General features: G+C 40.8%; 1 protein-coding gene across 1 annotated transcript in view; it reads left to right on the forward strand.

Annotated features, from left to right (window-relative positions):
* GPR155 (G protein-coupled receptor 155) overlaps positions 1-15482 on the forward strand; it is a 51494-nt gene that overhangs the window by 22388 nt on the left and 13624 nt on the right. The window contains exons 10-13 of the mRNA XM_017856963.1: positions 524-734; positions 6705-6809; positions 13169-13305; positions 14725-14820. Coding sequence (XP_017712452.1) covers positions 524-734; positions 6705-6809; positions 13169-13305; positions 14725-14820 — 549 coding nt within the window. The remainder of the gene's footprint in view (positions 1-523; positions 735-6704; positions 6810-13168; positions 13306-14724; positions 14821-15482) is intronic.

A 15482-nucleotide genomic window follows, 5' to 3' on the forward strand; every position in this document is an offset into this window, starting at 1 on the left:
AGCATCTAAAAACCTTGTGTGATTACAAGCAAACCCTAATTTCTCTCCAAGTAACTTATATTCCTTATATATACTTACCTTTTTAAAAGTGCCACTGTTCTAGGGTATTTAAAACTGTGGAGATACATTGTCCATCAAAAATGTGCCCTAAGATGGCCGGGCGCGGTGGCTCACGCCTGTAATCCCAGCACTTTGGGAGGCCGAGGCGGGCGGATCACGCAGGAGATTGAGACCATCCTGGCTAACATGGTGAGACCCCATCTCTACTAAAAATACAAAAAAATATCTGGGCGTGGTGGCGGGCGCCTGTAGTCCCAGCTACTCGGGGGGCTGAGGCAGGAGAATGGCATGAACCTGGGAGGAAGAGGTTGCAGTGAGCTGAGATCGCGCGACTGCACTCCAGCCTGGGCAACGGAGCAAGACTCCATCTCAAAACAAAACAAAACAAAACAAAACATGTGCCCTAAGATTATCAAGATGAAGTTGTGAAAAGTGACCTGGTACCTTTTTTTCATGTCGGCAGATGATCACCACAGCGGTCACCCTATTCTGCAGCATCCTGATAGCTGGCATATCACTCATGTGCATGAACCGGACTACCCAAGCGGGAAGCTATGAAGGTTTTGATCAGTCTCAGAGCCACAAAGTGGTGGAGCCTGGAAATACTGCTTTTGAGGAGAGTCCAGCACCAATAAATGAACCAGAACTTTTTACAAGCTCTATTCCAGAAACAAGTATGATCTTTTTAATTTTATTTTTATTTATTTGAGACAGAGTCTTGCTCTATCATCCAGGCTGGAGTGCAGCGGCATGATCTCAGCTCACTGCAACCACTGCCTCCTGGGTTTAAGCCATTCTGCCACTTGAGCCTCCAGAGTAGCTAGGACTATAGGTGCCTGCCACCATGCCCGGCTAATTTTTGTATTTTTAGTAGAAATGGGGTTTTGCCATGTGGCCCAGGCTGGTCTTGAACTCCTGAGCTCAGGTGATTCACCCGCCTCTGCCTCCCACAGTGCTGGGATTACAGGTGTGAGCCAGCCTGATCTTTAAACATAAAGAAACTGCTACATGCCTTTGTAGCATGTATCCTGAATGTTTTGTTTTAGGGAAACTTCCTTGAACTATTTTGAATATCATGAGTACTTGTCAAATGAAGAATTTGAATCACAGTCAACAAACTCACTTGTAAAATTATTCATTAGAGTTTTGTTTATAAGTCTTATTGTGAGTATACACTTTTGTTAAATTCTAAAACTTCCTTGGACCTGAGAATATAGAAAAAAGTAATAACTGAAGGAAGGCCCTAACTAGCAAACTAAGCACATACATAAGTTAATTTAACAATATTGTATCAGGCAAGCACCATCAATAAAATGAACTAAAGGAGGCCTGTTTGAATCCAGATTAATGATGTAAGTCAGGTTTGGGCAAACTATAGTCCATAGGCCAAATCTGGCCCACCACCTGTTTTTGTATGGTCCCCCAGCTAAAAATGTTTTGTTTGTTTGTTTATTTATTGCCACAGAGTCTCGTTCTGTTACCCAGGGTGGAGTGCAGTGGTGCAATCTTGGTGCACTGTAACCTCCACCTCCCGGGTTCAAGCCATTCGCGTGTCTCAGCCTCCCCAGTAGCTGGAACTGCAGTCGCACACCACCACGCCTGGCTAATTTTTGTATTTTTAGTAGAAACAGGGTTTCACCATATTAGTCAGGCTGGTCTCAAACTCCTGACCTCAGGTGATCCACCCACCTTGGCCTCCCAATGTGCTGGGATTATAGGTGTGACCCACTGCACCCAGCCTAAAATGTTTTTTACATTTTTAAAGGGTTGAAGAAAAATTAAAAGACAAATATTTTGTGACTCTTAAAAACTACATGAAATTTAAATTTCATGTCCATAATTTTATTGAAACATAGCCATGCTCATTCATTTATATGTCATCTATGGCTACTTTCATGCTATAATGGCAGAGTTGAGTCTTTGGGGCCTATACTAGGGCAGTAGGTATTGGAGAAACAGGTGAGGCCAAACTCAGGCAAAGTTGTATTGACAGGGTTTGGTAACTGATTAGAAGCTGAGTGAGGGCTAAGAGAAAAACTGAGAATAACTTCTAGAAATCTGGTTTAAGTGAATGTGTAATTGTGGGTATTACCTAAGAAGGAGAATTCAGAGAGAACAGAATTTGTAGGGGAAGATAATGAGTTCCATTTGACCCTTCTAAGTTTGAGATGCATGAGACACCAAGGATTCATTCTAGTTTCTCAGTGTACCTCTTAAAATGGGATGCTTATATCTGAATATAGCATTCCAGTTACCATGGTCCTAGGACACAGTAAGCATTCAATATTTGATGAATGCTTGTTGACTGAGTGAAGAATAAAGAGAATCATTCCTGTCCTTACTTAGAAAAGAAACGTTTAATTCTGTCTAACATTACATTAACTTACTCTGATGATTTCATCTTGAATTTATGAGCAACTAAAAACCTGCCTCCCACCCCAGTACATTACTGAACAGTTTCTCTCCAATCCTGAATTTTTGCATCTGGCTTTTAAAAGTCTAGGGCAAGCCTGGGTATGGTTGCTCACACCTGTAACCCCAGCACTTTGGAAGGATTGCTTGAGCCCAGGAGTTCAAGACCAGCCTGGCAACATAGTGAGACCCTGACTCTACAAAAAAAAAAAAATTAACTGTACGTGGTAGTGCACACCTGTAGTCCTAGCTACTCAGGAGGCTAAGGCAGGAGGATTTTTTGAGCCCAGGCAGTTGAAGCTGCAGTGAGCCATGGTCACACTGCAGCAATCCAGCCTGGGCAACAGACATGATCCTGTCTTTAAAAAAAAAGTCTAGGCTGGGTGCAGTGGCCCACACCTGTAATCCCAGCACTTTGGGAGGCCAAAGCGGGTAGATCACGAGGCCAGGAGTTTGAGACCAGCCTGGCTAACATGGTGAAACACCATCTCTACTAAAAATACAAAAATTAGCTGGCTGTGGTGGTGGGTGCCTGTAATCCCAGCTACTCCAGAGGCTGACGCAGAAGAATCGCTTGAACCAGGGAGGCAGAGGTTGTAGTGAGCCAAGATCGTGCCACTGCGCTCCAACCTCAGGTGACAGAGCAAGACTCTGTCTCAAAAAAAGTCTAAGACAGGACTTCAGTATTTGCCTAAGCCTTTCAGGACTGAGATTTCTTTGTGCCTTGATTTGTAATCAAATTTGTCAACTTATTTATTATATGTTGCTTCTCTTCTCTTCTCTCCTCTCCTCTCCTCTCCTCTCCTCTCCTCTCCTCTCCTCTTCTCTTGTCTTCTCTTCTCTTGTCTTCTCTTCTCTTGAAACAAAGTTTTTCTCTTCTCTTCTTTTGAAATAAAGTCTTTCTCTGTCTCCCAGGCTGGAGCGCAGTGGCACAGTCTTGGCACACTGCAACCGCCACCTCCTGAGTTCAAGTAATCCTTCCTTTTCAGCTTCCCAAGTAGCCGGGACTACAGGTGTGTGCCAGCACACCTGGCTGATTTTTGTATTTTTAGTAGAGGTGGGTTTTCACCATGTTGGCCAGGCTGGTCTCGAACTTCTGACCTCAACTGATCTGCCTGCCTCAGCCTCTCAAAGTGCTGGGAATACAAGCATGAGCCACCACGCCTGGCCCAGTTTTCTTTTTTGAAGGAAATAAAACTTACCAATAAAGTCAGAATGTTTGTTAGAATCTTTCATTCCTGTTAACTCCAGAAGCAACCACTATTATGAATTTGGATTGTATCCTTCCAGAGCAGAATTTTACTATACTTTTATAATATGTGTAGTTTTCCATCAACAATAGATAGTATTTTTATATGCTTTTACATTTTTATATAAATCTTATACTGTAGATGTCTTATTGCACTCAATATTTTTGAATTCATTTTGTAGATGTAATCAACTGTATGCATATACCAAATTTTATTTATTAATTTCCTTACTGATGGATTACGTTGCTTTAAAATATTTTGCTATTAGAAACAATACTTTAATGAACAGCTTTATTCACATCTCCTTGAGTATACATCAAGATACATCAAGATTATACCTAGGATGTTGCTGAGCGCAGTGGTTCATGCCTGTAATTCTAGCACTTTGGAAGGCCGAGGCAGGTGAATTGCCTAAGCTCAGGAGTTGGAGACCAGCCTGGGCAACATGGCAAAACCCATCTCTACAAAAAAATACAAAAATTAGCTAGGCATAGTAACACATGCCTGTAGTCCCAGCTACTCAGGAGGCTGAGGCGGGAGGACCACCTGAGCTTGGAAAGCAGAGATTGCAGTGAGCCAAGAGTGCACCACTGTACTCCAGCCTGGGAAACAGCGAGAGACACGGTCTCAAAAAAAAAAATCTGCCTAGGTTGGTAATTTCTGAGTCAGGAAATAGGTAAGTTCCCATGGCTTTAATGTGAACCCTTTGTACTTTGTTCCTAATGTTACATCTCTAACCTGACCCCTTTATATAGATCCAATCCCAGATTTCCTGCTGTCTACACATATATTATTTACATCTCAGCCAGGCGTGATGGCTCACAGCCGTAATCCCAGAACTTTGGGAAGCCGAGGCAAGCAGATCACTTGAGGTCAGGAGTTTGAGACCAGCCTGGCCAACATGGTGAAACTCCATCTCTACTAAAAATACAAAAAATCACTGGGCTGTGGTAGCAGACACCTGTAGACCCAGCTACTCGGGAGGCTGAGGCAGAATTGCTTAAACCCGGGAGGCAGAGGTTGCAGTGAGCCGAGATCGCGCCACTGCACTCTAGCCTGGGTGACAGAGCAAAACTTCATATAAAAAATACATATCTTTCTGAATATGTGGCCAGCACTTACTTGTTCTCTTTTTCAAATGTACTGGACCTTTTTAAACAATTATCTTTCTTTTAGTGGTTCCATCATTCTTTAGAACTTCCCGGCTCAGCAACATCTCTGCTGTTTCCCCTTCAGGTGAATTAGTCATTTAGGGCATGGAGTTCTCCCTCTGCAGGGTCCCCCTCCTTCCCCTGATCTCCCATCTCCCCATTTTGGCCTCCAGTCTCACTGCTGGATTCTTGTAATTCCCTCCTAACCAAACTGCCTGTTTCTTGTCACTCTGGTCCAGTCTGTTTTATAAGGGAAAAGGCCAAATTAATCTTCATCACAGAGCTCTGGCCACATCAGGCTCCTGCTTCAGAGGCTGCAAGGGCCTTGCAGTGCCCATGACGCCCAAAGAACTGCACTTAGTGCCCAAGCCCTTCCACTGCCGGTTACATCCCTCTCCGAGCCTATTCTGCCTCCTCTCCCTGGAGCTGCCTGAGCTACCCAGTGAACCTTCCATTCTTTGGTCCACACCCGCACTCAGCACTCGTGTTATCACTTCTCGTCATGCCTTTACTTCAGAGCCTTTAAAACCGAAGCTCACTAATTTCTTTATTTGGTCATTTTTGTTGTTGTTGTTGTTGTTGTTATTTTTATGTTTTTGAGATGGAGTCTCGCTCTGTTGCCCAGGCTGGAGATCATTGTATAATGATCAAATCAGGGTAACCAGCATATCTATCACTTCAAAATTTATAATTTCTTTTTGTAGGAACATACAAAATCCTCTCTTCTATTTTGAGATGTACAGTATCTTTTTGTTGACTATAGCCACCATACTGTATGATAGGGCACTAGAACTTACTCTAATGTGACTTTGTACCTGTTGACCCCATCCCTGCCACCCCCTACCCGCCCAAGTATCTGGTAACTACTACTCATCCTTCCTTCCTTTCCCTTCCTTCCCTTCCTTCTCCTACCTCCCTTCATTCCTTCCTTCCTCTCCCCTCCCCTCCCCTCCCCTCCCTCCCTTCCCCCTCCCCTTCTCCCCTCGCCTCCCTCCCTCCCTCCTCCCTCCCTCCCTCTCCTTCCTTCCTTCCTTCCTTCCTTCCTTCCTTCCTTCCCCAGGCTGGAGAGCACTGGTGCAGTCATTGCTCCCTGTAACCTTGAACTTCTGGACTCAAGCAATCTTCCCACCTCATCCTCCCAAGAAGCTGGACTATAGGCATATGCCAGCATGCCCAGCTATTTTTTAAAAAGTTTTTTGTAAAGACAGAGTCTTGCTCTATTACCCAGGCTGGTCTTAGATTTCTAGCCTCAGCTGGGCATGGCAGCTCACGCCTGTAATTCCAGCACTTTGGGAGGCTGAGGCGGGCAGATCTCCTGAGGTCGAGAGTTCTAGACCAGCCTGGCCAGCATGGTAAAACCCCATCTTTACTAAAAATTTAAAACTTAGCTGGGTGTGGTGGCAGGTGCCTGTAATCCCAGCTACTCAGGAGGCTGGAGCGGGAGAATCACTTGAACCCGGGAGATGGAGGTTGCAGTGAGCCGAGATTGCACCACTGCACTCTAGTCTGGGCAACAGAGCGAGACTCCACCTCAAAAAAAAAAAAAAAGATTCCTAGCCTCAAGTGATCCTCCCACCTCAGCCTCCCGAAGCACCAGGTGTAAGCTATCATGCCTGGCCACATTCAATACTTTGATGATATTAAGTTTTTTATATTTTGTATATGAATGAGAAGATTTGAATACTTTTGGATAGATACCATGTGAAAACTATTGAGGCTACATGGGAAGTGTGTGTGAGTGGATTTTGTTTTGTTTTCTTTGGCATCTCTTGAAATTGTCCATTTCTGTTTTGGTTGGGCTCTGCTCTCACGTACTGTTTGATTGATACAGGTTGCTGCTCCTGCTCCATGGGAAATGGTGAATTACACTGCCCATCAATAGAGCCAATAGCAAACGCAAGCACCAGTGAGCCTGTGATTCCTTCATTTGAGAAAAGTAAGTGCCTCTGGACTGAGGATGGGATTAAGGGACAGAAGATTCCTTATTCTTATCCCCCAAAAGAACTCTACATAGGATATCTACAGAAGCTGCAAACATCAAGAATATAGATTCTCAATTAAGAGCAAAGAAGTGCTAATAGGGAATAATTGTGCATAGACAGAATACTCACTTTAAAAAATAAAGTTCTCACAAAGTAATAATAGGTAGTATCATACACATTCTCCAATAAATTTAACCCAAGTGACAAATCCAGGAAGTTTGCCCTAAAGGGCATTTTGGTGGAAGGTGGGGAGAGGGAAGCTTTTTTCTTGTTTTAGAAACCGAGACTTTTCCCCCATTCTCATCCCCCAGGACCAGGACTAATTAATTTGTTCTTAATTATGTTTTGAATCTGTATGCTTTAAATATGGCCATTCTTATAAAATAAGGAACAAACACCTTTAAAAGTAATAACCTCTTGGCCAGGCACAGTGGCTCACGCCTGTAATCTCAGCATTTTGGGAGGCTGAGGCAGGTGGATCACAAGGTCAGGAGTTCGAGACCAGCCTGGGCAACATGGTGAAACCCTGTCTCTACTAAAAATACAAAAATTAGTTGGGTGGGGTGCTGGGCGCCTGTAATCGCAGCTACTTGGGAGGCTGAGGCAGAAGAATTGCTTGATCCCAGGAGGCGGAGGTTGCAGTGAGCCAAGATCATGCCACTGCACTCTAGTCTGGGTGACAGAGCAAGACTGTCTCGGGAAAAAAAAAGTAATAACCTTTTGACTAAGAGATTGAATTACATTTGTGGCCTAAATTTCAAATTATTCAAAACAACCAAACATACTTCATACTTGCGTGGAATTGCAATGCATTTTTCATTGATTATACTTATTTATAATCAAACTAAAAGGGAAACCCCCCAAAATGCTCTTTTGATAAGGCATATGTCAACTATATTATTGCTAAAGGCATTATGTTTTTCTATAAGAAATGTAAGGATTATAGAAAACAATGTATGCAAATCACTTAGCACAGTATGTGGTATACATAGTAAATGCTCATTAAAATATGTAGTAGCAGTAGTAATTATTGTTATTCAGATGGGATTTATATTTGGCTGCTATCTGCTGGCAAGGAATGAATCTTAAATAATAATAGAATTCACGTTTCCATAAAAAGTAGTGAAAACATATCAGATATCAAGCATTCACTGACTTTTTTTTTTCTTTTACAAGAATCCCTTTCTGGCAGTTAAACCATCTTTGTTTTATCTGTCTGCCTTTTTTCTAAAATTGTTTCTTTACATCAGAAAACCCAAGGTTGTCCTCCTTATAGTTTTCACCCTACATAATATACCTAATAGTAAAATCTATTAACAAATTCAACATGTAATCTGATTTGGCAAATTTCATTTTCCCTCCCCAAATCTCCTGAGGCTTTGCTTATCTGTCATTTTCTTCATTAATAATGTTGATTCTTGGCTGAGCGTTGGTGGCTCACTCCTGTAATCCCAGCACTTTGGGAGGCCAAGGCAGGAGGATCGTGCTCGAGCCCAGGAGTTCAAGACAAGCCTGGGCAACATAGCCAGAGCCTGTCTCTACAAAGAATCAAAAAAATTAGCTGAATGTAGTGGCTCATGCCTGTAATCCCAGCTACCCAGGAGGCTGAGGTGGGAGGATCACTTGAGGCCAGGAGGTTGAGGCTGTAATAGGCCATGATCATGTCTGAGCAACAGAGCAAGACCCTGTCTCAAAACCAACAAACAAAAAGTTGATTCTTGAAAATTCTCTTAAATTATAGGGGCTTGGATTTTCTGATCATATTTTATAAAAATCATATAGAATGAGAGCCATTGTATAGGGACTTCATCTAATCATACAATTTAGTATCATCCCTAAGCCTAAAATAAAGCCTGAGGGAAATTAAACCATGGGCAAATTAGAATTTTTAGAGTTGACAATATAATTTATTCTCTACCCCTTGGCATAGTACAAAGGCAAAAATAAGTGTCACATTTAGATTGTTGAATGGCAACAATGTATGAAAAAGCAAATGAAAGATAGTAAGATTTATTTTATCCATTTTGTAATATCTGTACACAATTTTTTTTTTTTTTTGAGATGGAGTGTCACTCTGTCGCCCAGGCTGGAGTGCAGTGGCGCGATCTTGGCTCACTGCAACCTCTGCCTCCTGGGTTCAAGCAATTCTCTGTCTCAGCCTCCCAAGTAGCTAGGTTTACAGGCTCCTGCCACCACGCCCAGCTAATTTTTTGTGTGTGTGTGTGTTTTTAGTAGAGACAGGGTTTCACCATGTTGGCCAGGCTGGTCTCAAATTCCTGAGCTCAAGTGATCTGCCCACCTCAGCCTCCCAAAGTGCTGGGATTACAGGTGTCAGCTACCACTCCCGGTTTGTACACAATATTTTAAAACCAGATTTATTATATATAGGTATACTTCCAGGATTTTCCCACACATATATACAAATAATTTTTATTCAAATAGGATCATATTACAGAGACAGTTTGGCAACCTACTTTCTTTTTACTTAGCAACATTATGAACCTTTCCCCATGCCATCAGCAATTGTGCTAGACCATGTTTAATGGGTATACATGGCCTTTTCTAAAATGTGGTTTTAGGAAATACAAATTTTTTCTTTTAGCTTGAGGGCAAGAGCTATAGAATTGTGGTCTTTAATCACTGACTTGTATAAGACTATATGTTGGACTAGACATCTATTTTGTAAAAAATGTTTTTCTTTGCTTTTGCTCCCATATATAGAGCAGAGCTAAGAGAAAAACAAAGGCTTCCTGTGAAAAGTCCCTCACCTCTATTTTGGCCAAAAAAAAAAAAAGCATGCCAAAAACACATGCCAGTGACTTGTGTTTGGTTCCGTATGTGAACAAAACATGGTGTATAATACTTTTATGGTTCCTCAAAGGTGTTTCCTAAGTTAAAGTTTTTTTCAACTTTTATTTTAGATTCAGTGGGTACATGTGCAGTTTTGCTACCTGGGTGTATTGTATGATGCTGAGGTTTGGGGAACAAACAAATGATCCCATCAGCCAGATACTAAGCATAGTACTCAGTAGTTTTTCAGCCCTTGCCCCCTCTCCCTTCCACCTCTCGTAGTCCCCAGTTTCCATCATTACCATGTTTATGTCCATGAGTGTCTGAAGTTTAGTTCCCACTTATAAGTGAGTACATGCAGTACTTGGTTTTCTGTTCCTGTGTTAATTCACTTAGGATTATGGCCTCCAGATGCATTCATGTTGCTGCAAAGGACATTATTTCATTCTTTTTTTTTTTTTTTTTTTTTTTTCTGAGACGGAGTCTGGCTCTGCCACCCAGGCTGGAGTGAGCAGCTCACTGCAACCATTGCCTTCTAGGCTCAAGCCATCATTCCACCTCAGGCTACCAAGTAGCCAGGACTACGGGCATGTGCAACCATGCATGGCTAATTTTTGTTTTGTTTTGTTTTTGAAATGGAGTCTGGCTCTGTGACCCAGGCTGGAGTGCAGTGGCACGATCTCGGCTCACTGCAACCTCCGCCTCCCAGGTTCAAGCAATTCTCTTGTCTCGGACTCCTGAATAGCTGGAACTATTCACAGCTGCCACCATGCCCAGCTAATTTTTATATTTTTAGAAGAGATGGGATTTCACCATATTGGTCAGGCTGGTGTCAAACTCCTGACCTCAGGTGATCTGCCCACCTCAGCCTCCCAAAATGCTAGGATTATAGGAATGAGCCACCGCATCTGGACTTGTTTGGTTTTTTTTAGAGACAGGGTTTTGCCATGTTGCCCAGGCTGGTCTTGAACTCCTGAGCTCAAGCGATCTGCCCACCTTGTCCTCTCAAAGTGCTGAGACTACAGGCATGAGCCACTGTGCCTGGCCTATTTCATTCCTTTTATAGCTGCATAGTATTCCATGGTATGTATGTAGCACATTTTCTTTATGCAGTCCACCATTGATGGGCACCTAGTTTGATTTCATGTCTTTGCTATTGTGAGTAGTGCTGTGATGAACATGCAAGTGCATGTGTCTTTTGGTAGAACCATTTTTTTTCTTTTGGATACATACCCTATAATGGGATTGCTGGGTCACATGGTAGTCCTATTCTAAGTTCTTTGAGAAATCTCCAGACTGCTTTCCACAGTGACTGAACTAATTTACGTTCCCACCAATGGTATACAAGCATTCCCTTTTCTCTGCAGCCTCACCAGCATCTGTTGTTTATTGATTTTTTAATAATAGCCCTTCTGACTGGTGTGAGATAGCGTTTCACTGTGGTTTTGATTTCTCTGATGATTATTGATGTGGAGCATTTTTTCATGTTTGTTGGCTGCTTTTGTGTCTTTGAGAAGTGTCTGTTCATGTCTTTTGCCCATTTTTTAATGGAGTTATTTGTGTTTAGTTTGTTTGATTGTTTAAGTTCCTTATAGATTCTGGATACTAGGCCTTGTTAGATGCATAGTGTGCAAATATTTTCTCCCATTCTGTAGGTTGTCTGTTTACTCTGTTCATAGTTTCATCTGCTGTGCAGAAGCTCTTTAGTTTAATTAGGTCCCACTTGCCAATTTTTGGTTTTGTTTTTGTTTTTACCTTAAAACTTCCCAGTGTAGTGTTTTTGTTACAATTGCTTTTGAGGACTGAGTCATAAATTCTTCCCGAAGGCCAATGTCCAGAATGGTGTTTCCTAGGTTTTCTTCTAGGATTCTTACAGTTTGAGGCATTACTTTTTTTTTTCTCTCTTTTCTTTAAGACACAGTCTTGCTTTGTTGCCCAGGCTGGAGTGTTGTGGCACGATGTTGGCTCACTGTAACCTCTGCCTCCCACGTTCAAGCGATTCAGCCTCCCAAGTAGCTGGGATTACAGGTGCCCGCCACCGTGCCTGGCTAATTTTTATAGTAGAGACAGGGTTTCACTATGTTGGTCAGGCTGGTCTTGAACTCCTGACCTCAAATGATCTGCCCACCTCAGCCTCCCAAATTGGTGAAATTATAGGCATGCGCCACCATGCCCGGCCAAGACATTACATTGAAATCTTTAGTCCATCTTGAGTTAATTTTTGTATATGGTGAAAGGCAGGGGTTAAGGCTAATTGTAAACTCTTTAACGAGAGGTAACAGATAATAGTAATTTGTTTTACAGTTAGCCAAAATAGGGTATTCATGACTAACATATAGATTTATCAGTGATAAAACTTCAGTTATTAATTTGGCCTTTAAAATCATATGTATATAATTTCAATATATACAATATAAAATAAAATATTATATTATATACTTTTCAACCCTTGTCCCCTCCCTTCCTCCTCACCTCTAGTAGTCCCCAGTTTCTATTGTTGCCTTCTTTATGTCCATGAGTATCTGAAGTTTAGTTCCCACTTATAAGTGAGCACATGCAGTACTTGGTTTTCTGTTCCTGTGTTAATTCACTTAGTGTATATATAATATCTAATATATATTAGATATTTAATATATAACTATATGTGTAAATTATAAATATAATAAATATATAATTTTACTTAACATATGCTTATATATTAATTTGTAATTATATAATTAAAAATATATACAAATTACATATATATTATATATAAAAATTTAATATGATTAATAATATATAATTATATATAAATACAATTTATAACATGTAATAGTATAAATATAATATATTTTATATATATAAATAATTTATATATATTATTTATATAACTAATATATAAATAAAATTATATAATTATACTATTTATAATTATATAAAAATAATATATTTTAATTTTTATTTATTATCTTTTTTTTGAGACAGAGTCTTACTCTGTGGCGCAGTCTTGGCTCACCCAACCTCTGCTCTCCAGGTTCAAGCGATTCTTCCTGTCTCAGTCTTCCAAGTACGGGATTACAGGTGCACGCCACCACACCAGTTTATATTTTGTATTTTTAGTAGAGACGAGGTTTCACTGTGTTGGCCAGGCTGGTCTTGAACTCCTGATCTCAAGTGATCCACCTGCCTCGGCCTCCCAAAGTGCTGGGATTATGGGCATGAGCGACCATACCCAGCCAAATTATGTATAATTTTTAAAGGTCAAATTATATCACTGATGTTAGATAATTATATATATAACATTGTTGAATAGTGTAAAAGGGAACGATTGTATTCTACTTATGTTTTTTTGAGATAAAAACATTTCAGCTAGAATTCTTCTAAAACAACATGAAGGAGCTTTCTTCCAATTTCATCTAAAATAATATACTGATTCTTAGCTGAATGTGCTTTTCTGTTGTTTCTCTTAGGAAGTCATTACAAATTTAAAATGCATTTAGATAAAAAGCTCTGATTACAAATTGTTGTGCTTACTATTTTATAGATGATCATTGTGTGAGTCGCTGTAACTCCCAGAGCTGCATATTAGCCCAGGAAGAAGAGCAGTATCTACAGAGTGGGGACCAGCAGCTGACCCGACATGTGTTGCTGTGTTTACTTCTCATCATTGGCCTGTTTGCTGTAATTGTTTTTTCTGGTTTTGTTTTGGGCCCATTTCTTTAAATTTTTGGCAAAGGTTTTATTCAGGCATCTGGGAAAAACGTAGTTGCTGCTTTCCAGAAGTGTGGTAGCTAGGTCACCTGAATTTGAATCTTGAGCTAAATATTTGGGAGTGTGAGGGGAAGAGATGAATCATTCACATTACTCTGAGGCCTAAGTGCTCCAATAGCTTATTCTGCTTAGAATCATTTATTCATTCTATGCTCTGAACCTAGAATTTGGTAAAAGCAGCTTTTTTTTTGTTTTGTTTGGAGACGGAGTCTCGCTCTGTCGCCCAGGCTGGAGTGTAGTGGCACAATCTCGGCTCACTGCAACCTCCGCCTCCTGGATTCATGTGATTCTCCTACCTCAGCCTCCCGAGTAGCTGGGACTACAGGCACGTGCCACCGTGACTGGCTAAGTTTTGTATTTGTAGTAGAGATAGGGTTTCATCATATTGGTGGTCAGGCTGGTCTTGAACTCCTTACCTGAGGTGATCCACCCTCCTTGGCCTCCAAAGTGCTGGGATTACAGGCGTGAACCACCACACCTGGCCCAAAAGCAGCTATTTCAATAATGTACCCAGGGCCACTTATTCCTAACATACCTGACTGACCAAAGTGGATAAATGCCTACATTAATCTCTCAGAACATGAAACCTCAGTGTCCACCGGAAAAAAAAGAAAACTGAAAAACCTCTTAGAACATATTCCTCAGATAAACTTCAAAAAATAATTTGCAATTATCAAAATAACATAACCATTTCATATAATAGATGCTTACAAAATAGAGAAAAGTAAAATACAGTATTTTATTTTTAGACTACATGCATTTCTTTGGTTACTAAATGTCCTATTTGTGAATTATCAGTTCTTATTATATAATTATTTGAGATGGTTCAAGTGTAACTCATCTAGAGGTAGGAGATGGACCGAATAACCTATGAAGGAACGCTTTGCACACTGGGATGCTTGTGAGATAGTGTGATACCAGCCAGTACCACATTAAGTGCTGTTTAAGAACAAAAATAAAAAAATAAGAAACGCTGCCAAGAATTGCTTAGTGATGTAATTGTTCTCATTGTGTAGAACTAAATTTAAAATCAGGCCTGTCTTAGGCTAGTTGGCAATCTTGATACATTATGTAAGCTTCTGTATTATGGCTCATGTCTTCTTGCTTCAAATCTGATCAGAATAGATAACTGTTTGAATGACATCTGTCAGGAGGAGAGGTTGAAACTTTCTTGTTAAAAAGATAAAGCCTCTGTATTCTCTCAGTGTTTTTCCCTCTAGTCTTTTTCCCTGTAATTATTAAGTAGGTAAGTTATTGTACTATGCTGTGGATGGAGAGGAATTATTAGCTTGCTTGATTTTGAAATACTCTTTCCTCCTTCCTTTATAGAATCTTTCCAGTTGTTTATGGTGGTTATTCAACCAAGAGCCTGGAAGACTTTATGTTGAGTTACAGTTTTTCTGTGCCGTATTTAACTTTGGCCAGGTATTTATTTATGGAGAACTTTGAGGGGTTTTTGTTTTCCTAGATAGGTTGATTGGTAGGGGGTGGGGGGAAATGGGGAGTGGATTAGGATGTTGTTTTCTTTCACATAAAAAGTATTTAGTTTGTTTGCCAGCTGCTGGTATGCATGGCAGCTGACAGCTGCTGCTTGTCTTCTAGTAGAGATGAATTATTATACTGGTTAAAGTCATCAGAATGTACACTGAGTGCTTCCACCAGAAAAATACCAGGTAGTAACTTTGGTGTGATCTTAATAAGTCACAATGGGACCGGGCTCATTGGCTCACACCTGTAATACCAGCACTTTGGGAGGCCAAGGTGGGTGGGTCACTTGAGGCCAGGAGTTCAAAACCAGCCTAGCCAACATGGTGAAACCCCGTCTCTACAAAAAATACAAAAAAATTAGCCAGACGTGGTAGTCCATGCCTGTAATCCAAGCTACTGCAGAGACTGAGGCACAAGAATCACTTGAACCCAGGAGGTAGAGGTTGCAGTGAGCTGAGATTGTGCCACTGCACTCCAGCGTGGGTGACAGAGCAAGATGAGACTGTCTCAAAAAAAAAGTCACTTTGGGAAAATAACTTACTTTCCCTGAACCTTTAATTTAGCGCCTTAAATTTTTTTTTTTTTTTTTTTTTTTTTTT

This window comes from Rhinopithecus bieti, unplaced genomic scaffold (assembly GCF_001698545.2).
Source record: "Rhinopithecus bieti isolate Rb0 unplaced genomic scaffold, ASM169854v2 scaffold_43749, whole genome shotgun sequence".
NCBI lineage: Eukaryota > Metazoa > Chordata > Mammalia > Primates > Cercopithecidae > Rhinopithecus > Rhinopithecus bieti.